Genomic DNA, 27,810 nt, shown 5'->3' with positions numbered 1-27,810 from the left:
ATGCCGACCGCCATAAATGCAGCGGTGGCTCAGCAAACGGCTGCTGGGTCAGTCCCTAGCACTGCTGTTGGCACTACGGAGGGGGCAGGAGGGGGCACAGGGGGCATTTATTCTGCCATTATAAGTCGCAATCAGCCCATTATTCACGTAAAGGAGAAGACCTATGAAGAGCTTCACAAGAAGTGCCTGGAGAAAAACATTCTCTATGAAGATCCTGATTTCCCACCAAATGAGTCGTCCCTTTTCTACAGCCAGAAAAGCCCTGTCAAGTTCGAATGGAAAAGACCACGTGTAAGTAATGTTTGCTGATTGTCTTTTTCTGTAAATTGATGTGTAGACCCTGAGCTTACTTTTCTGCAGAAATTGTGTGTTGGAGAGGCGGGTGGAATAAACTAGAAATATATTTCCTTAGAGCTTTCCTGGGAGATAATTAGCTAGGGCTGTGAAAGCTTAGGCAATGTGTATAAAATGACTAAAATATAATAAAACAGAATGAAACAACAATAATAAAAGAGATGGAATTAAATATTTAGAAAGAGATACAGGGAATTGAATTTTCTTCTTGAATGGTTCACCTGGGATTTTCTTGTCTGAAAGTACCAAAGAAAGTCTCTCCTTCTGCAACAAGTTACTGGATTTGCTGAGGCTTAATTTTTTTAACACTACCTTGTTTTACTTAAACCTTTATTTTGGTATTCTGCCATTTTTCTCATGTGTGAAAGAAAATAAAAGGACGGGTTATGGTCTGAAACATGCTCTTAGTTCCCTGCATTGCTTATCCAACTTAACATGAATGTGGGTATTCTAATCACTGTGAAGACCCACTCTTGGCTACTAATCCCATTCATTTTCCTATTTTGTGGGTATTCCCCAGTCAGCCCTCCTCTTCTTTTTCATCTTTTTTTTCCCCGTCTCTCTCACTGGCAGAGGACTAACACCTCAGTTCCCAGTTGATTCTCCCTCCTACTTCAGGAGGAGTTTCACTTTTTCCCTGTCATCTCTACTGGGCAGCTGCTCCCCTGCAGCAAGGCAGCCTTTAGGACAATGCCTTGGCCCCTGCCATCCCCTGTCTGACAGTGGGGGTTGGTCTGAGGAGCCTCCACAGCTCCTTCTCTTTGGCAGTTTTTGGCCACCTCTTTTATATTTGCCATACTTCCCCTCAAATCTGTGCTTCAGGGGCAAAGTCAGTGGTGATAGATAAAACTGACCACAGGAGTATAACTGAACAGCAAAAGACCACGAGCTCTTGTGGGTGGCTCTTACAGACATGGAAGAAGGCCACGTGCTTCTGTCACAACAACAACTTGCGCAAGGTGGAGGGATCAAAATGAGTCCCCCATCTGCTGTGCCCTGTGCACTTGTGCCCTGTCCCTCCATCATCACCATGGCTGCATCAGCCTCTAGAAAAGCGTGTGAATGGCTTAAATGCAGCCCCAAGTGAGTCATGTAAAGGGATGGGATTTCTCCTCTTTCTGCAGAGGGAAGAAGTACAGCAGTACAGTGGATGAGTGCCAGTATCCTGTAGCAGACAGACTGCTAGTGTCATATTAGAAAGCATCAAAACAAAAGAAATGCACAATGTAACCTCAGACTTGTCTTATATAACTGTGCAGGCACAGATCAAGCCTCTTCTATCGAAAGGTTCAGACCAGGGTCTTAATTCCAAAGACATTTCTTTAAGTCACTCATGAATATCTAAGTTTGGACATTATTCATGTAGTAGCCACAGGCTGGGGACCATGTAAGACTTAAAATACAATGTAAACTTAAAACCCAAAGCTATCTGGGTTTTTTTGACACAAGCCAAGACTTTATAAAGTCAAATGAATATGAAGAAGCAATACTGGGCTAAAGAGTATTTTGCTAAGAGGTTAAAGCAATCATTGGAGCACCACATATACTCAATTGCACAGGTCATGTTTTGTAACAGTCTGTAAAAATATGGACAACCTCTGTTCTTGTTAAATTGCAATGGTTCCCCCCACCTCAAAGAAACAAAATACTTTAGCTTATAAAATATACTCTTATAAAGTGGTAATTTTAATCACTTTCAAATTCAGGTCAATAGTTGAAGAAAACTTGATAATGTAGTCTAAAAGAAAAAAAAAATATCTCACAGTTCAGAATTCCTGAGAGAATATCCTAATGTGACCAGTCTAGATCCTTTCCCTGCGGCATTTTATGTGCCACATACCTCCAGACACAGCAAATAAACAAGTGATCAATGTGCTCTATGATCCCACTTAAAACAGAGGGCTGGGAAATACACAACCTATTCCTGACTCTAGCTTCCTGAGTTACCTTAGTCATGTCACCTCATCAATTTGTATCAAAGCCCCTCTACCCAGAGGTCAGGTCCTCCCCTGCCACCTCCCAAAATGCGTGTCCTCTGCTGCTGCGAGGGAGCAAATGCATGAGGACTGGCCTTGTCCCTTACCCACAGAAGGACAGGTGCTGTGCAGGGCAGCTGGCAGCCCGGGCATGGGGGCAGCAAAAAGGTATTTGTAATTCTACCCAGCTAGTGACTGCCCTGCCATGACATGAATGCACAGAGAAGATCTCCTAATACTCAATTCAGACAAAAGCAAAGAGAGAGCCCTGAATGTTCCCCTGAGTAAAGTCCACAGGATCCATTTCTCCTGTATTTCTGTTCAGAGTATGCAGGACCATGGTTTAGATACATAGAGGGAAAATTAAATCCCCCTTAGTTAATGCAAAATATTAAATTATTCACTCACCCACCGCAGGTAAGAGAAGCCCAAAGAGCTGTTTACACCTACAACAGGTTATATCCAGCTCATTGACTGGTTGTGCCTCTGACAACTATGCTGCTGGTGGGAATTTCTCACAGCTGAGAGCAAGGATGAGGCCACTGATCTTTGAGAGCTGAGAAAAAGTCTGTGTTATAACATAACACAGAATATTGAGAGGTCCTGCTGCAGTCCTGTTTGGATCTAATGACACCAGGGAAGGCTGGGATAGGAAGGCTCTACTGTGACATTGTGCTTTCAAATGCAATCATTCTCCTTGCTCACAGCCAAGTCACAACATAACCACCACATTCAGTGACTTCCCCATGGTGATCCTCTCCATAGCTAGAAAATCACTAGGAGGAGCTTTCTTTTAATAATGAATACAAACAAAACCAAGTCAACAAACTACTGGATTTTGCTTGAAATTATTTTGCTTGGAATTCAAATTAATCAGTCAGATCATCTACTGCACACATGTGAAGCCGTTTGAATTTAGTAATCACAAAATGTGTGCCTGTACAGGTTGTACCACAAAGCAAAGATGGAAGTTAGCGCCACCAAGATAGAACTTTCAGATGAAGATAATCTAACTCAGAAGCTCTAAAACCAGCTTGGTGTCTGACATTGAGCTGTGCCTTGAAGTGTGCAGCACAGCCATTTAAAAGCATGGTCTAGACCACAAGAGACCAAGAGACAATGAGGCTACAAATTGTCTTAGACAGGCTGAAAAAGATCCTTCCTCTGATTGATAGGATCAGTTTAGGGAATTTACTTAGAATGCCATAGTTTATTAACAGCAGTTTTTAAAGGAATGAATGCCTTTTGCTGCAGCAGTATAAACTGACTGGCAGATTTCTTCCTGATAGAGAAGAAAAGCTATGAAAATATAACAAAGGTCAAATGCCATTTTTAGTTGCATGCTGCCTTTGCATTTTCCAGTGCTCCCTTCCAACTGACCCGTAAGTAATCTCTTCCCAGAATGCAACATGCACCACTACTGGGTTTTTCCTGGGATTCTTTGTTTTCCTTGCTGTAACTGACTCTTTGTAATGAAATTACAGTCTGAACTGGATCAACCCAGTGCAACACAAAGCTCCTTTGGATAGTACCAAGGCAGTCTTGAGGCACTCAGATCAGAGGAGGCTCTTTTCATCTAAAAGATGAATCATTGCCTCAAGGAAGTGCAGCCTCTTGGGATTCTCTGTGATAACTACCAAGGAGATGAAGAGCAATCCCTTGCTCAGCCAGGAAGACTGGAAGGACAAACCTGCCACCTGCATCTTGGACACCAGGTCATCTCACGCTGCTGACTGAGTACTTCAGCCTTGGAAGACCTTGATACCTTTCTCTGCAACTTCAGCTGTACTCAGCAAACTAGTGCAGCTGGAGATGAACTAAGAAAATACAAATTAAAATCATATCCACAGTGTGCTATACACATCTGGGCCCCATAAAGAAATGCAAGAAAAGCATTTCTGTCATAGCTAAATCAGACCATATGACAATTGCAATTCTCTCCTTTGCATTCCTTTACCAAGCATCCTACAGAACAAATGACCCCAAGATGCAATAAATGGTTCTGAGTAACACATTGCTGTACATTTAATATTTGGAAACAACTAGGTTGCACCCGACTACTTTCAACTAAAATACAGCATGCTGGATTTCAAAACTAGTTACAATAAGAGCAAGATTGAGCCAAAATACAATAATAGACTTAAAAAAAAACCACAAAGCAAAAACCTGGCATCTCAGACTAGTTTTCAGCAGAGCACCACAGCAATGTGAGGAAGAATATTTTCAAAAAGACAAGTGACTGGAGAAAAGCATGAAGGCATCTCAAACATCTGCTTTGACAGAACTGGACCCCAACAGCTGACCAAGGCCCAAAATAACAGGACAATCCCACCATTCCTTCCCTCGAGGAAAGTAAAGTGCCTGCAGGGCTTGGTGGTAGGGAGGGTGGGGAAGTTGGAAGTTGGTCTCTCTGTCTGGCTATATGCTTATCCAAACACTTACATCAAAGCAACCCTTCTGATAAATGTGAAGGAGAAAAAAAGCAGATTTTAGCCAAGTGAAACTACCAGACCTGAAACATGATTCTGGGAAAATCCAGGGCCACCCTGATGATATTTATAAAAAGCTTTAGACTATAGAGGTAGCATCAGCTGCCCTTGTGTGCTGCCACACAAGTAATTGTCAATTGTTTGTTCTGTCTCCTTCCCACTCTAGTCCCAACATCTTTCAACATACTAGGCTCTTGGACTATACTTTTTGTTTTCTTCCCAATTTGCAGCTGCTCAGGAGAGTGCTCCTCAGGTTGCAATAGCTTTCTTTCCTTACCCTCATGAGTCCAGAAGTTGTGTGTTCTTATTCTTCTCCATACCAAGTATTTGAGTATGACAGATGGGATAAAGCAGGGACATTTTTCACTATGTAGGACAGGTTATAGTCACTACTTTTCTTGGTTTTCCTGTACACTACAGTCTTTGTCCATTATAGAAATAGGCTATGTAAGCCTGCAATTGTCCCACCTCACTTGCTGCATTTTGCCTTCCCTCCCTGCAGAAATGTCTTAATTATTTATGCCTGTACAGCATCTTGTACACATTCTGTTCTATTATAAATACAGACAAACCCAATACATTGTGCAATGGGCAGGATGAAAGGAGACCTTCCTGACCTCAGAGACAGATTATATCTGTATACATTTTTGAATGTAGCACTGTCAATATTGCAACATGAGAAAAAAAAATCTCTTAACCAGCAGCTGATTATTTCTGGTAATTAAACATCTGATCATTTAATTTTAAGAAGGAGTAATGCCAGCGTTCATTCCCAGTGAAATGCATTCTTCAACCCTTTTAATGCCCCAACATGCCAGTTACTGCAAATTGGACATAAGATCATTTTAAAATAATTTAGTCTGGTCCCCTGATGGTTTTTTTCATCTACTTCCTCTCCTGTCTCCTCCAATGTTCTTTTCATTACTGTACAGAGAAAAATATTTTCCCCAATTCCTCTCCTTTCAGTGTGTTTTCACATTACAGTACAGAGGGAGCACTCCAGGCTCAATATTAGACCCTGTAGATGCATGGGGAAAACTCTGACGGAAGTCTGGAACATCCAGATTCCAAAACATTTTCATAGTGAAACTCTGCAGATGAAAACTGTGAGAGAGGTTTTGATACCACAAGCTATCCTATAGGAAAATGTTCTAAAACTGACTTTACTTCTATGCTAAACAGGCATCATCATGCACACTTTTCCTGCTCATCCATCTGTTTCTGTTTTGCAGGAAATCTGTGAGAATCCACGGTTTATTATTGGTGGAGCCAATAGAACAGATATCTGCCAAGGAGAATTAGGTATGAAATTCTTACTTTAACTCTGCGCTTACTTCAACTCTGGTGCATGGAGCCTGCACCATGCTTTAGCTCTCACTTAGTTTTCTTTTGTTTCCAAGGTGATATCTGAAATCCTCTGTCTCAGTGATTCCTTTGCTCTGTAGCAAATTGTTGACATCTGCTTAGTAGAAATCTAGGCAAGAACTTTTAGTGAAAGAGTTACATGACAAAGGGAATTCTTAATGCAGGTAACAGTGCTCATCAGATTTTAGGCTTTTTCTAAAGTAGAGGGAATGTCATCTGTTTAGCCTGTGTGTGTACCCGGCCATGAACGATGCCCATGAGCATTTCTAGAGCACAAACAGATAAAGTGCTAAAGTACTGCAGAACACATGGAGAATCATGCTCTACTGAGAATAAACATGACACTTTCCAGTATCTAAGGTTTTCCCTTTGATTCTAGTTGCTCTCTCCCTTCATTTTGTCTGCTGCATCTGCTCATTTACAGGTAACTGCTGGTTTCTGGCTGCCATTGCTTGCCTGACACTGAATAAAAAACTACTCTGTAGAGTCATACCTCATGACCAGTCCTTTATACAAAACTATGCTGGCATCTTTCACTTCCAGGTGAGTCGCTCCGTCTAGTGGTGAGCATAATCATTTACCCAAGGCTCAGCTCTTGGCATGCATTTCCCTCTTTCCCTACCCTTTGGAAGCATGAGTGACAGCAAGGAGGAAAAGGAATTAAATTGCCTCACCCCAAACTCTTCCATCAGGGCAGTCACAGAAGGGCCAGCCAATAAAAGCAATTAGGGAGCATTAACCCAGCAAGGAAGCATTTGCAGATTGCAGTGTGCTGGCTGTAAGGAGTAACAACAGGTGCCTGGTCCTGCCTCACTGCTCAGATGCAGCACTACAGCCAGCACAGACACGCGGGCATTTGGCAAGAGCAGCTGCTTTTAGGCTCACAAAGAGCTGGTCTGTCAAAGCAAGTTCTCAAAGAACTTCTTATTCGGAAAAGACTGATGGCTTTCCACATTTCCTTTGGTTCTCTTAAGGAACTTTTTTTCCCAGGGGAATTCAGTACTGCTGCCTCCCTCACAGTAGCCATCAGTTTTGGCCACATTACGAAGTAGTATATTTCCACATTTCTCCTCTCTCAGCCTGACTTTTCAGCCAGGCTTCCTCTCCATGCACCAAGTCAATCCGGTTGTTGTTTTCTGTTTGCCTTTGAGCAGTTCTGGCGCTATGGAAACTGGGTGGATGTCGTCATCGATGACTGCTTACCCACCTACAACAACCAGCTGGTCTTTACCAAGTCCTCCCAGCGCAACGAGTTCTGGAGCGCCCTCCTGGAAAAAGCCTATGCAAAGTAAAGCGAACCGCGGTGCTGTGCCTGGCTCCTCAGCAAGGCTCTGCCTGGGGCGGTGCTTACACCACTGCATACAGCATTTAGAAGCACACAGAGAACATACCTGAATAGACCAATGCCTTTCCCCATGCCTTGGAGTTGGGATGGGTTAAAGTGCATTTTCTAGGAAGTTTTGCTATTAATTCAGAAATCTACATTTGATTTTCAGCTTATCTTTCTTTTTTTTCTATGTGTGAAGGTGGCATGTTTTAGAACTTTTAGCTTGTGAGTTACCAGACAGATGGATTGTGGGTTTTTAGTATGTGTTTACATAGCTGTAGTAATACACACACAAGATGGATATAAATATATAGATAGGAACCTATACCTGTGTAAAAGAAACTTTTTCTTTTTTCTTTTCAAGACTCCATGGGTCATATGAAGCTTTGAAGGGAGGCAACACCACTGAAGCCATGGAGGACTTCACTGGAGGAGTCACAGAGTTCTACGAGATAAAGGATGCCCCTAAAGATATCTATAAAATCATGAAACATGCCATTGACAGAGGATCCCTTATGGCCAGTTCCATTGATGTGAGTCCATATGAACTTAGCAGATAAGAAATGATGGAGGAGAGGGACCTCTCCATTCATTACCAAATATATATCACCTTTGGAACTGCTTGGCTTAGGCCGCATAGAAAACATCCATTTCTAGGAGATGGAGTAACCCCCGCTAGAGACCAGCAAACAGTGAGTACCAAAAGGGAAATAAACAGAAGTAGAACATGGACGTGGAAAGAACAGGCGCAATCGCAAAAGCAGTACCCCTTCCCCCTCAAGACCCTAACCTAGTGAAATAGGTTAGCATGAGGATGCTGCAACTCTGTTAAATCTTCATGTCAAACTTGTTAAGTGTGCAAATTAATATTTTATTGTCCACATGGCTTCAGACTGTCTTCACTTATTGTGGTAAATTTAAAAGTTAAAAAAATTAATACTTTATGGAGTACCATATTTCAGTAAAGGCGGGAGAACAAACAGTGCTATTGACCACTGTAGATAAGTATGGACATAATGAGGGAAAAAGATAAGTAATCTGGGCTATTTTTTACCACTCATCTTCCTCCATGACACTTTTCTCCCATTCTCTGTGCCAGGATGACCTAGGCTTTTCATATGGATCAGCTCCTCGGAGCAACATTGGGGAACTGATTGCTCGCATGGTGAAGAATCAAGAAAACGCACAGATGACTCAGTCCACTGTAGACTACCAGGGGATGGAGGAGAGGCCAGCCTGGGTATGTCTCCTAAGCAGTTAATTCAGAATGCTTTTATTTACAAACAGTTGGAGAAAAATACCACCTATACTTTTAAATCCTTATTTGGTTTCACAGAATAACACTAATGAAATGTTCTTATGGATGCTTTTTCACATGCATGTGTGTGTGTTAAAAGACTTCAGTGCTTTCCAACACAGTGACTGATACTAGAGGGCTTCACTGATACTGAGGTATTAAAGAGCTGTTGGCTTGTGACACAGGCTTATAATTTGCTGAACAAGAAATTTATTAGTGGATTTTATCAAGTCTCTTGCTTGAACAGGATGGAGAGAAGAAAAAAAATAAAATGCTAGAATAGAACAAGATCATTTAGTGTGCATGCAATGACAAAGAAAGAAAAAGCAAGCTCTGCATAGTTCTTGCTCCAGGCAAAAAAGCTCTTAGTGAACTTATTTTGAGAGAGAGTGCTCTACCCATTAATAGAGGAGAGTGTGCTCTAGGGACAGTCTTTTTTTTTATTGTTGCAAACAAAGTCCTCATTAAAAATTCCTAACAAGGAAAAAGAAAAACATGCAGTTTTACATGTGTGATGAAATACAAAGTAACTCCACTATATCCACATAAGTATCTAGCAAGCTAGAGGGATGTTAAAACCCTCTAAGAAAAAATCCCATACTGGACAACTTAGAAGCTTTCAAATCTGTAGAGGGACACGTTGCTGCCTTCTCTGTGTCAGGCAGCTGTCATACCTTGCCCTTTAAGGAGCTGCATTTCCATGACAATGAAATTACATCTCTTGTTTTACAGGGGTGTAGGGAAGGGTGGGAGAAAAACAAAACAAAACAAAACGGAAGAATCCTCCACAATTACACCACTCAAAACTTTTGATTGTGTAAACTTTCTTCTGCATTTGCAGCTGAAATAGCAGATTTTTTTCTCTGCTGACATCCATTAAAAGACTGAAATGGTGTCATTCTTTGGGAAAGACCAGTATGACTATTTTGTTTTGCAAGCATGGCTGCCCAAACCACCCATGTCTAGGGGGAGAATTTCCTTTTCAGTGACTGTCTTCTAAAAGAAGATTGCAAAACTCTTTCTATACTTGTTGCTCCAGCAGCTGTTGTGCTGCTGGTTATTGCATATTCCTGAACCATCACCAGGAAAAAAATCAGGACTCTTGATGGAAAGAGGCAGATGAAACACTTCCAAAACCTGGACTTTAAGTAATTGTCCAGGTCACCAGAAGTTAATGTTCTTAAACAGAAAGAAGAGAAAGGGGTTCTGACAAGTAATGATGGCAACAACATGAGAAGAAGTGAAGAAAAAAGGAAATAGGTATGAGGTTATAGTATGATAACAGAATCAAGGGAAAAGAAACCAAATAGATGCTGAAGTGAAATAATGGAAAACAATTGCAACATCCAGGAAATATTTGGATGAGATCCTCCCTGTGCAAGCTGAGAACATTTCTGTGTGACCTTACTAATTCTTCCCCAGGATCCAGTCCCGCCTTTTTTGTGCCATTAGATGTGTCAAGAAGGGGTGGCAGAGCTACTGACAGGACCTTGCAGGCATCTCTCTGCAACAGACACAAAGAAGGAGGGGATGTTTTGCTCGTGGTCCATGTGCATGTGGCAGGGTCTGTCCCTCTCACTGATACTGGACATCTCTCATACAAGTACAGCAGGCTGTGTGCATCTGGCATCTTGCTCCCAATTCCACATCTCACAGATAAACAAGTAAAAATCCATCAGACACACTAAAAGCAGATGACTAAGACAGCAAATGTATTTACACCTGAGCAACAGTTAAGCCTTTCCTGAAAGTTAGATGCAGTAAGATACTGTAAGTTAGCAGCAACAGTGTATTAAATAGGGTGTTTAAATGTCACTGTGATAAGATAGCAGCCACGTGGAAAGATGAAAGTATTCCAGGTGTTGATTTGCTCTGATTTTTAACCAGTTTATGTGTAGTAACCTATACAAGCTATACAAGAACATACCATCCTAGAAAAGGCTGAACAGTCCTTCTAATACAAAAAAGCGAATTATTTGATTAAGCATGCTATATCCTGCCATGTTGCAAGTGCAAAAAGCAATAGCCTACAAAAAAAGGGAAAAAGATACCAGAAAATGTCCCTTCCAATTGATATTATCAACTTTTTCCATTTTTAGTTCATAGTTCGCTCCTTTCTAACCATCAGTGTGAATTCTATGGGCACTTAGCTTGACCACTTTGACAAACACAAAAAGGACAACAAGGCAAAAAATCCTGTCAGCTGAACGGTGTCACCCTCCCTGTAAAAGCCCTGGGTGGCAGCACCTGCCCTGGAGCAGGCAGCTGAGCCTTGTGTGAGTCCCACGGTGTTTCTCTCTGTCTTACAGACCATAGTGCCGATGCAGTACGAGACACGGATGTCCTGCGGGCTCGTCAAGGGCCACGCCTACTCCGTGACGGCCGTGGAAGAGGTACGTGCACTGCTCCCCTCCAGCTGCACGCAGCTGCAGCCGCCGCTGGCCTGGCCCCACGCATGGCAGCAAAGCCATGAGAGGCATGAAAAGCGAAACAAATTATGAGCTGAGGAAACAAAATTATATTCAAATAAGTTAAAATCTTGTGGACAAAGAAACCTATCCAAGTTTTGGCTCTCTGGGGAAATGCCTACTTGGGCAAAGGTGACCACAGGCAGCCACCTCCTGGCCTTCACACAGCCACCCTAAGAAGATCAGGCTGGGATGTGGCTCAGAAAAGCACCATCACTGAAGGGTGTAGTGACAGGTGGAACATTTCCTTTTGAACCTACTCTCAGTCTATTCTTGTTGCATTCTTTTTTCAATTAGACAGTATTTAAAGGGGAAAAAATACGTCTGGTAAGGCTGAGAAACCCCTGGGGCCAGGTGGAATGGAATGGAGCCTGGAGTGACAAGTGAGTAAAACAGAGCTTCACATGATTTGAAAAAGAAGTTTCAGTTTTATTTGCCTTTATGCAGCTTTTGCATAATCCTAATATTCAGTCATGAGTTATCTGAATTGTCTTTGTTGTAATTTTGAAGTTGATTGAGTGCTTAGTAGAAGCTGTAAAAAAGAAAAGAGTACCTAATAAGATGTTGAGAAGCTTTAATTAATGGAAATTAAGACAGAGCCCAGTCTAATGATGCATTAAATCTGATTTTACTGTCCATTTTCAAAACAAGATGTGACAGTAGAAAAAGCTTTTAAGTTATGAAAGAGCTGAATGAAGCAAGATGCCAGTGTTTTCCTCAAAGGAATTTCAATAGGTATGCCAGCAATGATAATCTGCAAACACCTTTTTCTTCAAGCTAAGTAAAATTAACACAGTTCAGTAGATGTTTGAGAGCTGCTAAGAGGAAATCAAAGAGGAAGGCAGAGAGAAGTAGGACAATTGCTCCTTTTATTTGGGCATGTGGAGAAGAGGATTGCATTGAGAACAAATAGTTGCAAGACTTACAAAGGAAAAATTATGTGGAAGTAGCAAGACGATGCTTGATTTTTCACTCTATGAGGCTAAAGTGTAGAAACTTTAATGAAACCTGTTTTGCAAATCCTAAGCTAACTTGTTTACTCCTTTGAAGGTCAGAAGAGTGGGACTCTGTTAATGAAGCAGAGAAAATCCGCCTGCAGCACAAGGTCGTGGAGGATGGGGAGTTCTGGTGAGAGCATCAGTTTCTCTAGGAAATAGGAAATCATAGCAAAAATGAATGCCATTGAACTACTACAAATCTGCTAAAACCATTGCAGAGATCTCTGCTCCCCTTGATATTCACAATAAGCCCTGCTCTATGATCCTCTCATTTTCTTGCCAGAAATTATTCAGTGCCATCAGCAGAGTCTTTCTAATTATGCTGCACTTCCACAAGCTCTCCATCACCCTTGATACTTACCATCCTCTCAGCTCAGTTTCCCTGGGTTTGGAGCTGTACCTGTGGTAACTCATCAACCAGCAGACCAAAAGCATTTGGAAATCGTGGCATTCCCACTGCAAACTTGTCCCAGTACTGACAGTGCTGTTGGTCACCATCCTCAACCTCCCCAGAGTCTTTCAGACAACTGCCAACCATGTAAAAGCATTTGGGTTCAATTTCCCCTCAATTCCTCCAGGATATCATTTCAAGATTTCATGAGGCACTTCACAAAGCTTGAGATCTGTAACCTCACACCTGATACTCTGGAAGTGGATAAATTCCAGACCTGGACCGTGTCAGTCAATGAAGGACGCTGGGTGAGAGGCTGCTCAGCTGGAGGTTGCCGCAACTATCCAGGTGAGAAAAGGGTCTTGAGAGATATGGCCTCTTTGATGGGGACTGTTGCTGTTGAGGCAGGACGGGAACAAAAGAACTCCAGTTCAGAAGGCAAGAAGAAAAACTCTACTTTATTTCAAATGCACTGCTCTATTTATAGAAAACATCACGCTGACTAATTTCATTGGTCTTAAAGTAAAAGCATCTCACACCATTGGTGCGCAGTGAATGACGCACGGTGGCAGAGGCAGAACATATCTATAAACAATTGTGAACAAGAGAGATAGTGAATTATTTACATTCTTTTCCAACTCTCTCTCAGGCCCAGCCTGGCAGAAATGTCTCTTTTTCTCTCTGACTGAACTGAGAATGCCCATAGGCAACTAGGTTAGATCCCAAAGGCTAAGTTGTACCACAGCCTGGTTAGTGCTCAGCCACAGGAAAAGCCTTGCTTCCTCAGTGGACAAGGCATGCAATTGGTAGCTGGAAATCTTCTGTCACTATATTGTAACAGAACATCGTAAGCCCAAAAGGCAGCCCTGGCAAAGATAAATCATTGTTCAAGTACGTCAACTACTTCAGGTACCCCAACTAAAAGGGATACATTTCACCCTAACAGTTAGATTTCACTTGGGAAATGCAGTTTTGTGGATTAGCGATAGGTTTAGGGACTTTGGAATTTTATCAGATGATAGTTCTCCGTATATCCTCTTTTGCTATGCAGTTGTTAGAATTAAGTAACAGCTGTAATATGTAAAAAACCCCATGTATGTCTTAGCCCAATTTTAACCTTTCCCTCAGGAGCCATAGGCAGGGAACTTAAAAGCTCTCTTTGATCATAAGCATCATTAGAAGACTGAAGCTTTACATGTTTTCTTTGGGTTGCTGGTGGGATTTTGCAGATACATTTTGGACCAATCCCCAGTATCGCCTGAAGCTCCTGGAGGAAGATGATGATCCTGAGGATGAAGAGGTTATCTGCAGCTTCCTTGTCGCACTGATGCAGAAAAACAGGAGGAAAGAGCGCAAGCTGGGAGCCAACCTGTACACCATTGGCTTTGCCATCTATGAGGTAACAGCTCTAGATTTTGCTCTTTGCACTGTGGTCACAAATCCTGACAGTGTGCATTTACCAAGAGAGTCACTGAATCATTCAAGCTGATTACATCAATTGCAATTTTTGCTTTGCAAGGAAGTCAGAAAATCTGAAGAGAGGAAGGAAATTCAAGTCTTTCTAACTGCTCATACCATAGTAATGTCAGGGTTTACCCATCTATTAAGTAAGACACCTTTTAGGCTTTTATACTAACCTAACGCCAGATTTTAGCATATTCTTTCCCATATTTTCTTCAATCTTCCCTTTTGTCCTTTCTGAAACTAAGCATTTCATTGGCAGAAGAGTGTGAAAAAGGAAACAGACTTCCAAGACTAGCAATAAACCTCTGTCCCTGCTATTGACTTGATGAAAAAGTCAATTTACTCAGTCCCTTGCACAAACATATTTGGTTCAGATTTTAGCTGATTTCATGTAGAAGCCAAGAAACTTAGAAAGGAAGAGGGAAAGTGCTTATCTGACTAAGGGCATTTTAATTACTGTGTCCCCAGAACTCTAGTTGAATACCCTTCTGTGTGACCTATAAACATGTGGTCTCCCCTTGCAGCTCTGACTGTTTCTTCTCTCTGTTTCTCCCTAAGGTGCCCAAAGAGGTATGCGCAGAACGGAGCCAGATTGACATCTTGGTGTATACCCACAGCTAGTGTTACTGTAGTGCCTGTCAGTAAGTCAGCAGGAGACTGTCCAGTCAAGTTTGTTTTCAGGGATGTAACAGCAGTAGAACTGCTAACCCTTTTGCTTTGAGTGTTCATTAGTAACATTTTGTGAGTAATTTTTAGTTCCTTCTCACTCGCATCCCATTTTCACTTGGACCTTTTCATCAGTGCTTCTTTTCTCTTCTGTGGTGACCTGGCCATCACTTGCACAGTTGGTCAGAGATCCAGGAAGCAGTGCCTGTGAGGGCTTAGCCTTTGCACTCCATGCAGAACCACTCTAAGCTGCTTGCTTTCCTCCTAAAAGTAACACAAATGGCCTACATTCTGCAGTCACAGATTTTTCTCTGTAGTCTTAGAATTTGTTTAGAAAATTAATGGTATTTGCAGACATTGAAGAAAGCTTATTAAAAATACAGAGATTACATTTTCTCTGAGCCTCACAGTAGCTGAATCATTGGCATCACAAATTTTGCTAACAAGCTCACCTGAAGGCTGTTACTTGGAAAGCATGAGGATGAGTTGTCTTTGCCAACTATCTTACAGATGGTTATTTCTGCAAAAAACAGTCTGCAAGTGTGTTTAGCCCACAATCCTTGGCTTAGTTTTCATATTTGAACTAATGCAATGTTTGATTCTCACATCTGTTTAGCAGATACAGAACTCAGGTCTTGTCTAGACAAGGACATGTGTGCGCTGAAAGCACCTTCACTTTACCACTCTGCATGTAGGAGTTTGATCACACCATTCCCTGCCATGCACCCTCCACGGAAAGTGGCTGAGCTTTGATTATACACAACTCGGCATCTAGCAAAAGAGTCAGATACAAATGCCTACACAGCAGAAGTCAGCCACACAATCTGCAGGTGGGCCCTGGAGCAGCCCTCAGAAACCAACTAGACTCAGTCAGTGGCAACTTAAAGGTGACAGACCCTGTACCTGCCACCAGCTACCACCACTCCTCAGCCCCCTGCTTGCCAAGCTGCTGCTTTCTGTGTTTTCTGTCCCAGCCATGCACTGCCCGCATGGCAACTCACCTGGGCAATGGGCAAGACCTCCTTGAAGACAAATGGACTCATTTGTTCTGCAGATGCATGGTACTAAGCACCACTTGCAGAAGGATTTTTTCCTCTACAATGCCTCCAAAGCTAGAAGTAAGACCTACATAAACATGCGAGAAATCTCTGAGCGCTTCCGGCTACCTCCCAGCGAGTACGTCATCATCCCATCGACATATGACCCCCACCAGGAGGGAGAATTCATCCTCAGGGTCTTCTCAGAGAAAAGAAGTCTTTCAGAGTAAGTTGCAGAGCTATTTATCTGGCCATATAGGTGGAGTGACCTCACTAGTCTGCTAAAGTTGTGTTACCAGTTTGCTACACCCTGCTTTTTATTTTCTTAACCTCATTTGAAACTCCAAGCTGCAAACTCATTTCCACAAGCTTACTTTATAGCTTAACAAGAACCTGCTTTGAATTGTCTTTGGAGAAGCTTACTGCTTGAAGGATATCCTTTGCAAACAAACCATTAGGCATTTACTAAGGCCAAAGAACTTCTGTTTTACTTCCAGTTCACTGTTATAAAGGCTTTTTACAAGAATAAGCCAGGTGGCAGCTGTCCTGGAAATGCTACTTGGGATGTTCAGCTCAAACTAGGAAAAAGCTACTCCTAGAGCCTGCAGCTGTAAGGCTGGAATACAGCCCACACCACTGGCTGCTTGGAACGTTTGAATGGCTGCTTAAAAACCACCTAAAGAAACAAAGCAACTTTGGGAGCAGTCACTGATTTATTTGTTTTCTGCTTTCTACTTAGGGAGGTTGAAAACATGATTGAGGCAGAACATCCATTGGTAAGTACTGTCCTGGTCCTCTTTTGTGTATAGGGGTAGAGAGAAGAGGAACATGATACCTAGGGAAACCTACAGCAGGAAATCATTTGCAGCTACATGACAGCACCTTCATCACAAATTCTCATCTTTTTTCTCATTAAGATACTTCTGGTGACACTCGCTTTATACATACTGCTTTCTGAACTTGATTCAGACCAAAATGCTTTTGCAGATTTGAAATCTGGTCCTGGCATAAAAATGCTGGGTGCTAAGCATTGTCTTTGCCTCCATCAATGGAGATTATCCATTTACCAAGGGTGGCCTAGCTCTGTTCCCTGAGATACTTTCTTTGTGAAATTGGCATCTCATCTAATAAAGAAAAAACTACCTTATTTTGAAGTACCTGCTTTCTGAAAAGGGATCCTAATAGCACTCTGATTCAAAATAGCATCCATGACAAATTCTAACTCTTCCCCCTGGAGTTTTACATATCTTTGTGGGAATATACTAGAGCTAACAATACAATAAGTCTTGAAAAAAAATCAGAGGAAGTGCTGTTGCACAGAATTGAGCTCCATCAAACCTTACTACAAAGGTTCCCCTTTTATTTGCTGTCATAGTGAAAAATAACTGTCCAGATATGAGGGAATTGAATTGTCACTTCAGATATCATTGGTCTATGGGCATAGAATTTCAATCTCCACTGCACCAGGAGGTTGGGAAAAAGAAAAGGAATACTCAGAGCTAAAGAAATTTTATTCACGCAGAGAAAGGCCCAGATGAGATTAGACACAGTTTTGCTATGGTTTCTGCAATGTGTTTCCTTCAGTATGCCATTTCTTGGTGGGTGCATGTTCCCTAATTTTTAGTGATTTGAAAGCCATAAAAATATAGGAAATGGGAAAATTTGTATGAGTATAGGAACTGAAAAAATAAACATGAGAAAGGGAAAAATTAAAAAAAAAATAAATGTTTGCCATCAGCTCTGCATACTCTGATCAACACTTTTTTATTTTGTCTCTTCACACAGAAGAAAAAGGGCAAGGTAGGTACCTCTGCAATGTGCTAAGTGCCAGCAAGACAAAGAGCATGTGCAGTGCATGAGCAGGGACAGAGTTCCTTGGTATTATATTTTTCTTTATGTCTGGAAACTGACCTAGTTAATGAAGGGCACTGGCTACGAGGCCATTTGCATGCACCAAAGATTTTGTCTTCCTACATTAGATTCTAATGAAATACCATTATCATCATAGCTTCATTAGCATCAACCTCTCACTCAAAGGGGTGGTGAAAGGGTAACAAACTACTCAGCTTTATCAGCTCAATCCTCTGGGTTGCTCAAACTGTTCTTCCTCCCTGCCCTTCCACAGGCAACCTGACACCCCTTGCTAGTGAAAAGCACCCCTTTTCCAAACATGTGCCCTCACACTTGCTTTTCCCTGGTGCAGCAGCCACTCCCTTTTGCTGAATTTTCTGCTCACCAAAGTCCAGGATTCTATTTTTGATTTGACAAAACACGTTTTGGACCTTGAAAATGTAATCAGATATTTTAGTCCCAAGACAGGCTGATTGTAATTAATACTCTAGAGTAATACAGTCACATCATGTAGCAGTTTTTTCCTTGTTTTAAATGCACCAAACCAGAACAATTGCACGTCTGCATACAGCTGAGTGCTTCAAGAATCAGTGCAGAGAAGGAACATATGCTTCACATAACTAACAAGCCCCTACACAAATAACTCCTTTTCTGTGTACAATTCACATTTCTTTTGTTTTCAGTGCTACTATCCTTGAGGGACAAGCTCATCAGTTTAAGTGATGAAAATCTGGGAGGCTTATTTTGCTTAAAAACAGGGGAAGAATCCCCCCCCCCAAAAAAAAAAAAAAAAAAAAAACTAAAACCAAAACAAAACCATGCAAAGAAACCCCAAACAAAAACAACAACAAACCAAACAAGTTCAATTACTGTCTTTCTGACAAGGAAAGCTAGAACCCAGAAATTGCACTATTTTGCAAAAAGAATTGGCAGCTTTTTTAGCATGAGGAAACCAGTAACTGCAGAAAAATTTCCAGCTTTTTATTTAATCCCTTCTTTTCTTTCATTCCAAGAAATGGCTTCTCTCATCATACTTCCAAGAGCAGGAGTTGTTGCTGCATGTACTTTCCACAGAATGCTTGTAACCAAATATTTTCCTTTCCACTATTTCTCCTGTAATTTCCACTTCTCTTTTGCTCTCTTCTTCTAGCCTATCATCTTCGTTTCTGACAGAGCAAACAGTAATAAGGAGCTGACAGCAGATGAAAATGCTGGCAAAGACGGTGAAAAACCCCAAGCAGATGAGAAAAAGGTTTCTGCAGCAAGAGGCAGAGGGGGAAATAGGGCTTGGTCTGGCTAGCATGAAAGAGTGGCTGAGGAGAGCACAGGAATGGGGCAAAGAGGTGTCCTGAGATACTAAACAGCTTCTCATCAAATCTTAACATGACTCGCATCTGGTTTATGTAAATGTAATGAGCATGAGCACAGAGAGACTGTCCCTTATTTAACAACTCTGCAGGAGGAGTTAGGTGCTTGAAAACATATCCTGGTTGTTCTCTCATACAAGAATCCCAGTTGTGAGAGATTCCTTCCCCACATTCAGCTCAGCCCCGCTTGGCCCCCTGAGGCAGTACCACTTTACAGAGGGCACATGCACAAATGGCACCCAAGGGGCTGCAGAAGCTCCTGGCAGTGGCCACAGCCTCTCTTGTTACAAATACACACCTCTATCCTAGACCTTTTTGGCCAGAGGATAAAGGACAAATAAACCCAGGAGCTCCAGCACCCCCTCTCTTCTCCCTCAATATCAGAGAGGAGGAAAACAGAGTAGCAAATTCAGAGTTTCTTCCTGCAGGTGGGTGAGACACAACACATCTAACAGCCAGATCCCACATCCAGGCTTGTGGCATCTGGGGGCATGGCTGGAGCAACTGCTCAGGGAGGGTGCTGTTCTGCTGCATGACTGCTAGAGCATGCAGGTGGTGAAGTGAGCACCAATCTAAACTTTCCTCTGTATTTAGACAAAGCAAAACAAGAAATAAGCCAAGAAATTCACTTTTTAACCTATAACTTTAATTTCCCTTTTCAGTATCAGCTTCAGAATTCAGGGTTGCACTTTCCATGTGTTTGAGAAAGCTTCACGTTCCTCATTTTCCTCTGTCTCATATGCTATTTGTCTTCAGCAGGGGCCCCCAATACCATAGAGTTCTCACATGGTCATTAATTGCCTACAGGGCAGTTGTGAGGCAGATACTGTGTCCCTGCTCGTGGCAGGGGGCCTTGAACAAGGTAATCTTTAAGGTCCCTTTCAGCCAAAATCATTCTTTGATTCTATGATAAGCCTCTTCTGCTCCAAACTTCTCATTTGCAATATTTTGGGACAAAAAATTAGAAGATAACTAACAGTGGAAGTAATTATTTAGGCTCCTTCAAATAGAAAAAAGAACAATGGGATTAAGTTAAACACTTGGCAGTTTTAAGGAAGAGAATTAACAAAAACATAGGGAAAGGTGTGGGAGGACAACCCATTCCTCCAAAGGCCTCCAGATTCACTAAGATGATCCCTCACACAAGGGTAAGTGAGTCATCCAGGCCCTTTCTCTTTTCCACTGGGATCAGGATGTATCTCTTTTTTGCTCGTCTCTTTTCAGCGTTCTTCAACAAAAGCTCATGAGGAGAGTGAAGAGCAAAAACAGTTCAGGAATATTTTCCGACAGATTGCAGGGGATGTGAGTATACAACTGATCCCCGTCTCTGCCCTCAAAGCAGCCTGGCCACAACAGCTCCTAAATCAACTACTCCATGGATTCAAAACATTGAATATTAAATTTTCCTTTGAATTTTCTCCCACTGAATTCTCTTGGTGATTTTGAGATAAGTAAAATCAAATAAAAACTCCATTAAGTATACAGCTATCCTCATATGTATGTATAAGCTATTTTCACTGTATCTGAGGGAGTCTTACTTAAATTCAGCCTTTTTCTCCTGTCTCGCCTACAAGATGCTGCTTTGCACAGCAAGTATAAATAAGTTAGAAATGCAGTGCCCTCTGCTTAACAATGGAAGGTAAAGAAAAAAAAAAGATCAAAGAACTGCATAACTCAAGTGGCTGCATATGGGATACAGGAATTTTCTGATTTTGCTATTTGACTTATACACTGGCTTGAACACTGTCATTCTACCAGCTGTAGTTTAATGAGCATTGTATGGTAACTTCAGGTCTACCTTGTACTGCAGCCTCAGGAGAGAGTTGAACTAATGTTCACACGAAGTAGAATGCCCTTTGGTTTGAAACATGTATATGTCTTATTGAAAAGTGACCAAAGACTTTTAACATATTCATCCATAAAAATTGTTTTTAATAAAGAATGCTGTAACCAATGATATTCTCACCACATTTCCATCAGGACATGGAGATCAATGCTGAGGAACTTAGGAATGTTCTCAATAATGTCGTAAAAAAACGTGAGTTTGAGCATGTTTTTTACTAACCCTGGGCAAAGAAATCTGTGACAGAGCATAACTCCCCACCCCGAGTTTCTAAAAATTATTGATGTTTTCAAATGCAAAAATTTCCTAGTTACATTTCCATGGACAATGCATCTGAGACTTTCACAAGCTGAACTTTTCACAGAGATGATCTCTACAGGTTGTTAGTACTGATAATCTAGAAATGAGCAGATGCATTCATTGGAATTACTACTGGGACAATAATGCAATTCTCACATCTGCAAATGCCCTTCAAAAATTTTCTAGTGGAGAGGCAAACTTTTCTCCCTGTTTAGCAAACTTTAACCTACAGATCCTGGACTTGCTTAGTAACCTAGAAGTTAGTTTAGGGCTTTTCAGAGTTTTTTACTGTATATAACAAGTCAAGAAAAGTAATGTCTAATTCACAGGTAATAACATTACTGAGAGTCTTTTCAGATTTCTCTACTACTCATTTCTTACTGGACGAAGGAAGTAGGTTTGGCTTTTACTTTGATTACAGTTACACCTGAGAGGAAAACCACTTGCTGATTTACATGATTTGAATTCACCTCGGATCATTTGTTTCAGATAAGGACCTAAGATCAGAAGGGTTTGAATTGGAATCCTGCCGCAGCATGATAGCTTTAATGGATGTATCCTTTCCTGGTGAAAAGGGAGTGTTTGAAACCACTCGAGTTCACTATTCCTCACCACCACACACACGCACACCTTAGTAAGCCAGGGAAACAAAACAGCAAATTGTAGTCTGTAGTCAGATAAAAACAGCACTCCTGGTGTGGCACATCTTAATTCCAGTCATCTCAACGTTAGCATAATTGGCAGAGAAAAATATCCCCAAAAAGAAAGCTACAGAATAAATCAGTCAGTATGACACTCTTCTTCAGGTATCAGAGACTGGCCACATTATATACTAAAGCATGATTTTTTCATTATTATATTTAAAACAAACTGAACATAACTATAGTTCTTGCCAATAAACTTACTATATTTATCTCTTTAAGTTTATAATGTATCCCATATTCTACTGTATGCTCAGCTTGCAATGCAGGCAGAACTTGTCTGGAACAAGTGCAATAAAACACACTATAAGATGCCACATGGTTACCTATACCACAATCACCCTAGGCTTTCCAGTTTGAGAGAACACAATTTTGAGAGAATGTAAGTGCATTCAAATATAACCAGAACAAAAGTGTAACTACAACCCACAGCCATAATGGTTGGAGCCTAACCATTGAAAAGAGCTTTAGTCAACATTTTGCTTATTTAATTCATTTTAAGCAAGGCAGAAAGAGCTTCACTCCAGAGTAAAGCTCAGTTAAAAAAGCACTGGGTGAGCTTCACATTTGGAGGTTCAGAAGAACCCACTAAAACATCCAACTCATGCATTTTTAGAATTATATTAATAGTTCTAGAGGCAAAGCTGTGTCCTGTTCCAGAAGTTATCTTCTACACAAAAAGTAGTACTTCACACTCCTGAAGCACTATGCTATGCACAATAATCAAAGTGTTTACAAACATTTTACTGCACAGCTGAGTCAACACTTTATGCTGAGGAGATCTCCAACCCAGTTTTACATTCATCCCTTCACCAGTAGTTGCAGACTTAATTAATTTTATCCTAACAGTATTGTGGGCTTTTTACCTGAACGTTTGCATCACAGACAGATGGCTCAGGGAAGATAAACTTTGATGAATTTCGACATCTCTGGGACAAGATTAAAAGCTGGCAGGTATTGCTGGTATCTTCATAGCTCTTCACAGCTTCTGCAGTGCAAGTGTTCTACAGGAAAACTAGAACTCATGACATATGCTCCATCAAAAAGAAAGGCTAAAAAATAATAGTGAATTAGCTTCAAAAATGAAGTCTCTCCTCATCCTACCTCACAGCCTAAGCAAATAGCCTGAATATCTCATGTACAGCCTTCCCCATGAGAGTAGCACAGAGGCATACAAATTAAAGGAGGAGAATGATGGGAACTAGAATCAGGCCTCAATAATAACTTAATTAGGGCAATCAAGAGGGAGGATTACCAGCATAAACTCAACTCAAACAAGGAGAGTCTCAAGGGGAGAGCTTTTTTGCTTCCCAGAAATTGGATCTAAGTTATTTTACTTGGCAACTGAGAGGAACTCTGTGTTAACAACCCAGAGTGCCCAGCAGTGGCAATATAAGGCATGTGGCAAAGCCTTCAAGTGCCTGAGGTACGCACCCCATGTCCACTCAGTGAGTGCATTCAAGAGCAGTACAAGTTTTTATTACTGTTGTCTGTGTTTTTTTCATTTTCCAGAAAATTTTCAAGCGTTATGACACGGATCATTCAGGAACCATTAACAGCTACGAGATGCGCAACGCAGTCAATGATGCAGGTACTGTCTGTCCCCTGTGCAGTGTCCACAGCTGAAGAAACTGGTTTGTTTTGGTGCATCACAGGGTGACATCACTGAACACAGTGCTGCCTTTTAAGGATAGATCCTAGAGAAATTATAAAATATTTTTTCCCCTGGCAGAGCTTCTCAAATATCCAAACGGCAAGTTTTGTATGTCTTGCCAGCCAAATAGATCTCCAGCTCCTCTTTAGTGCAGCAAGTGATGCTTTGCTGTCTTAAGGATGTCCTGCTATGTCTCAGGGTCCTGCTATACAGGGAGACCAGGGAGTGCTGAAGACATTTAAGCTCTGGATTTTATACATTTGTGTAAGTAACAAACAAAGAACAGTGGAAAACCTTCAACCTAAGTGTACAGGCACTGAAACTGGGATGGAGCAGATCTAGGTCCAAGCGTGCATCGCAGATAATTGGGTGGACATTTCTTGAGTCATGTTAATGTTTCTTCAGTACTGAGCCACTGTGGGTTCAGTCTCTTCTAGCTGCACAATGAGAAGAAAGTATTTTTGCAAAACTTGCAGTTAATGAAAATCATTCTAATAAGAGAGACTTTGGACTTCTCCTGCTTGTCTCAGACACACCAGTATGCTTCTTCCCCTGGGGAGCAGGCCTCCCCCCACAAATGTCTTTACCAGATCTCTAAGGGAGCAAGACAACCTCTTTGATCAGAAAATCTGTAGTATCACTATAAACCTAGATGGGATGATTTTAGTCACACTTTGTTTTCAGTAGTATTTTGGCACACCAAGGAACAGAAACAAATGTCTACCTTGTACTTTACAAAACCTCAGTGATGCTGGAATCCTTTGCTAAAGACAAAACTACACCTGGATTTGGACTCCTGCTGTGGTAATTTTTATTTTCTGGGTTTCTGTTCTCACTGGGGAAGTTGTCACTGTAAAAAGAGAAAATATTTAAATACCTCCTGCCCTGACTTTAGAACTGAGAACATTTCAGAGCCTTCCATCACATAAGCTGTGCATGACCTTGCATTTAGCCAACAAACAGCGGTCCCAAACCGTGACAGTCCCCTTCAAGGCACAGCACAGGCTGCAGCATTCAGTGCCAAGGTTTGGTCCCACCACACCAGAGTTGCCTCCTTGTCTATTTTCTGACCACTATTTAGTTGTGTTTATAGCAACTTCCTGCCACACATCTGTCCCTCAGTTTTAGCTGATTTGCTCTCAGCAGGCCCAGCTGAGCCACCAGGCCTTCTGGGGCTGCAGCTCTCCTCTTCACTCTTACAGCCTGAGGTAACTCACGTGCTAAGGGCCCTCTCAAATCATAACTTCAAAGCATTGCTCCTGGTTTAGGAAGGCAGCTGGACACAGTGAAGCTCCTTATAGCTTTACTTCATTTTGTTTAGCAGTTGCAGCAGGACGCTCCAGCCTGAGGCTCAGCTGGGCCAGGGGAGCGCCTGTGGCCCAACCCCTCACGGAGCAGCGCTTTCCCCGCCCGAGGCCCAGCTGTGCCCAATTTTGCTTCCCTGCAGGGTTTCGGCTGAACAACCAGCTCTACGACATCATCACCATGCGCTACGCCGACAAGAACATGAACATCGATTTTGACAGCTTCATCTGCTGCTTCGTGCGCCTGGACGCCATGTTCCGTGAGTGGCTGCCCCGGTCCTATGGCCCGACCCCCCTCCTGCCCCCAAACACAGCTGTGGATCCATGGAACGGACTGGGTTGAAAAGGACCTCAAGGATGACCTGGTTCCAACCCCCCTGCTGTGGGCAGGGACACCTTGCCCTGGACCAGATTGCTCAGAGCCCCATCACACTCACAGCAAAGTTTGTTCACAGCACTACTGCCCCTATATAGGGTGTTAATTATTAAAGATGTGTGCTTAGGGAATCTAAGATGACAAGCTGTCTCATACAAACACAGAAGAAACCACTGTTTCTCCTTGAATTAACTAAGGAAAAATGCAGCAGAAAGTGACTCCACGAGTGAAGACCTGTGCATGTTGGCATTTCACAAGGGGAGCACCATTTGATTTCCTGTCTGGAATCATCTTTACTCACACAGTAATCTAATCTACTCCCTGTATTTTTGTTTCATTACTTTAGGGGCATTCCATGCCTTTGACAAAGATGGAGACGGCATCATTAAGCTCAATGTCCTGGAGGTAAACTGCTTTATGAGAGTATGTCTAACACAACGTCACAATACTAAATTTTAATTGTATTAATCATTGTACATGTTTGCAAGGGAGAACTCTATGAATAGAGTTCATCTGAAGTTGTCACCCAATTGGTAAGAAACCCCAAAACCTCCTAAAATTTTGCTACCAATTTTACACAGAAAACATCCATGATCTGCCAGCAACAGCTGCTCTATAAGACTCCAGTTGGTGCTTAAGGGCACGGCTGCAGCCTCTTCGTATCATCTTTAAAGTCCATAAAAAAACTTTTGAGATTATTTTTTTTTATTAGGCAATGTAGATCAAACACAGTGATATGGTATTAAATGATAATGAGGCTTAGCATAGTTCTTTACCTTTTAAAAATCTTGTTAAGAAGAATTCAAAAGTTTCAACTTCATGTCCTCTGTTAGGGAGACCATTAAAAACACCCTTCACTTTTTGCAAGGGAAGGTGAAATAGGAGCAAGAGACTCAAGAAAATTCCCCACTGCCACTCTGCGCTAAGTGACAGCAAGCAGCTGCCTTCCAGCTAGAGATGGTAGTGTCTTCATACAATTTGTGGGAGGACACCAACAACTCATTCATCCTTTAACTCTTCTTTCAGTGGCTGCAGCTCACGCTGTACGCGTAACACCGGAGCCAGCAGCCACCTCCATAAAGAACACACTGAAGATTCCAAGGAGCTAGCACCATTCATCCCAAGGGCAAACAGGAGCAATTTCTAATTATGTCACTCACTCCCCAAGATGAACAGCACATGGGAAGAAGCACTTGGAAAAAGAGACAACCATACTCTAGTGGACAGCACAGTACACATATTCCGAACTACTTTTATAGCATCCTGACATTTTTCCTTTGGGCAACAAGGATTAATTTATTGATGACTGAATTAAGCTTTCTCCGCTTTGTGAAGACATGGAGAATACAAAATTGTTCTGCTTGTGCTGACAATTGGAAAGGTCTTCCCTCAAGTCAGGTGAAACTGGGACTGAATCAATCTGTGAAAGTCAGAGGTGATTACTGCCACCTTGTAATTGGTCATTAACTCTTTGCACTGCTCTTGGTATTATCCTTTCATCTCTTTGTAATGTTTACTAAATATTTCACATGAGATTGTGCTAATTACATTAATATTATGCAACCCAATGACTCAGTTACAGATTTGGCTGTGCAGGTTGCATCTCTGCTACGTAGAAATGGGAGAGTAGGGCATGACAGACTGCAATACCAGAGTACAGCTTGATCTAATGCCTCAGCAGAAGAACCAGAACAGAGCAATTGGCTCTCATTTTTAGTACCCGTCCTAATTACAAATGTGTACATTTTAAGTGTTTTTCATTGTAACTTCATTCCTCATAATATTGAGAAACTTATTTGCCATTTGAGGCAGACAACCTCTTATACATACAAATTTATATATCTACACACATACATTTCCCCCACCCCAGGTCCTATTTCCTAACACTAGCATGCATTTCTTTATTGCAAGAGGTGATCTATAGCAGAATCTATGTCAGCATGGCCACTTTGGGAATATTATTCCAATGGGCAAGTACAAGTAGTTTAATGGAAGCAAAAATAAAATCAACTGGATTTTGGCCTAGACTTTTTGGTCTTATTCTGAAAGAACAGATGAAGATGAGCACTCTTCCATCATTCTCCTGAATGTACAGCAGCTTTTGGAGTTTATGGCAAGTGTGAAATTAGTTTAATATCTCAAATATTTGCCACTTTACTCTTTGAATACATTAAAAAAAAAACCAAAACAAACATTTGAGAGGTTCCCTTGCTACCAGCTTAAAGGACGACAGGTTTTCACAAGTACAATATAAAAAAGGGAAAGGCAAACAAAACATGCAAGGAAGACCAGATTTTGTCAGGAGAACCATTTTCTAGTGGCAAAAAGTAGCAAAGCAATCCACTAATGTAAAGTAAAATTTTAAAAATTAATTGTAGCATCCACTGAAAGTTATTCCAGTGAGTAGTACATTTAACTGAAAGGTCACTATGAAACAGAGAACCTTTTGACTATAAAGGTCTTAGTGTTGTCTTGCACTGTAACTTACTCTGAAAGAGGATGAAAATCCTATAATTTATCTTAAGAGACATTATTCTCCTTCTTAATTCAACTGTTTTTTTAACCCAAATAAATTTTAGGAT

The 27,810-nt window shown here is 41.5% G+C and overlaps 1 protein-coding gene across 3 annotated transcripts; it reads left to right on the top strand.

Moving 5' to 3' along the window:
- On the top strand, positions 1–27,553 carry CAPN3 (calpain 3). 3 transcript variants are annotated; one of them, XM_053945805.1, is made up of 24 exons: positions 1–291; positions 6,052–6,121; positions 6,609–6,727; positions 7,339–7,472; positions 7,876–8,044; positions 8,611–8,751; positions 11,118–11,201; positions 11,574–11,659; positions 12,327–12,404; positions 12,853–13,013; positions 13,895–14,064; positions 14,688–14,699; positions 15,850–16,058; positions 16,572–16,608; positions 17,618–17,632; positions 18,834–18,935; positions 20,275–20,352; positions 21,031–21,088; positions 21,683–21,747; positions 22,780–22,848; positions 23,407–23,485; positions 24,996–25,112; positions 25,575–25,633; positions 26,255–27,553. In XM_053945805.1, the coding sequence occupies exons 1-24, from the start codon at positions 1–3 to the stop codon at positions 26,279–26,281; spliced, it is 2,430 nt and encodes an 809-aa protein (XP_053801780.1). In that variant the 3' UTR covers positions 26,282–27,553. The 3 variants fall into 3 exon arrangements, with proteins under 3 accessions (XP_053801780.1, XP_053801779.1, XP_053801781.1); XM_053945804.1 differs by having other exon boundaries at positions 16,572–16,617; XM_053945806.1 differs by lacking the exons at positions 8,611–8,751; positions 17,618–17,632; positions 18,834–18,935 and having other exon boundaries at positions 11,118–11,205; positions 11,578–11,659.
- The last annotated feature ends 257 nt before the right edge of the window (positions 27,554–27,810 follow it).

The sequence above is a fragment of the Vidua chalybeata genome, chromosome 6 (assembly GCF_026979565.1).
Source record: "Vidua chalybeata isolate OUT-0048 chromosome 6, bVidCha1 merged haplotype, whole genome shotgun sequence".
Classification (NCBI taxonomy): Eukaryota; Metazoa; Chordata; class Aves; order Passeriformes; family Viduidae; genus Vidua; species Vidua chalybeata.
This window is presented reverse-complemented; position numbering and strand designations above follow the sequence as displayed.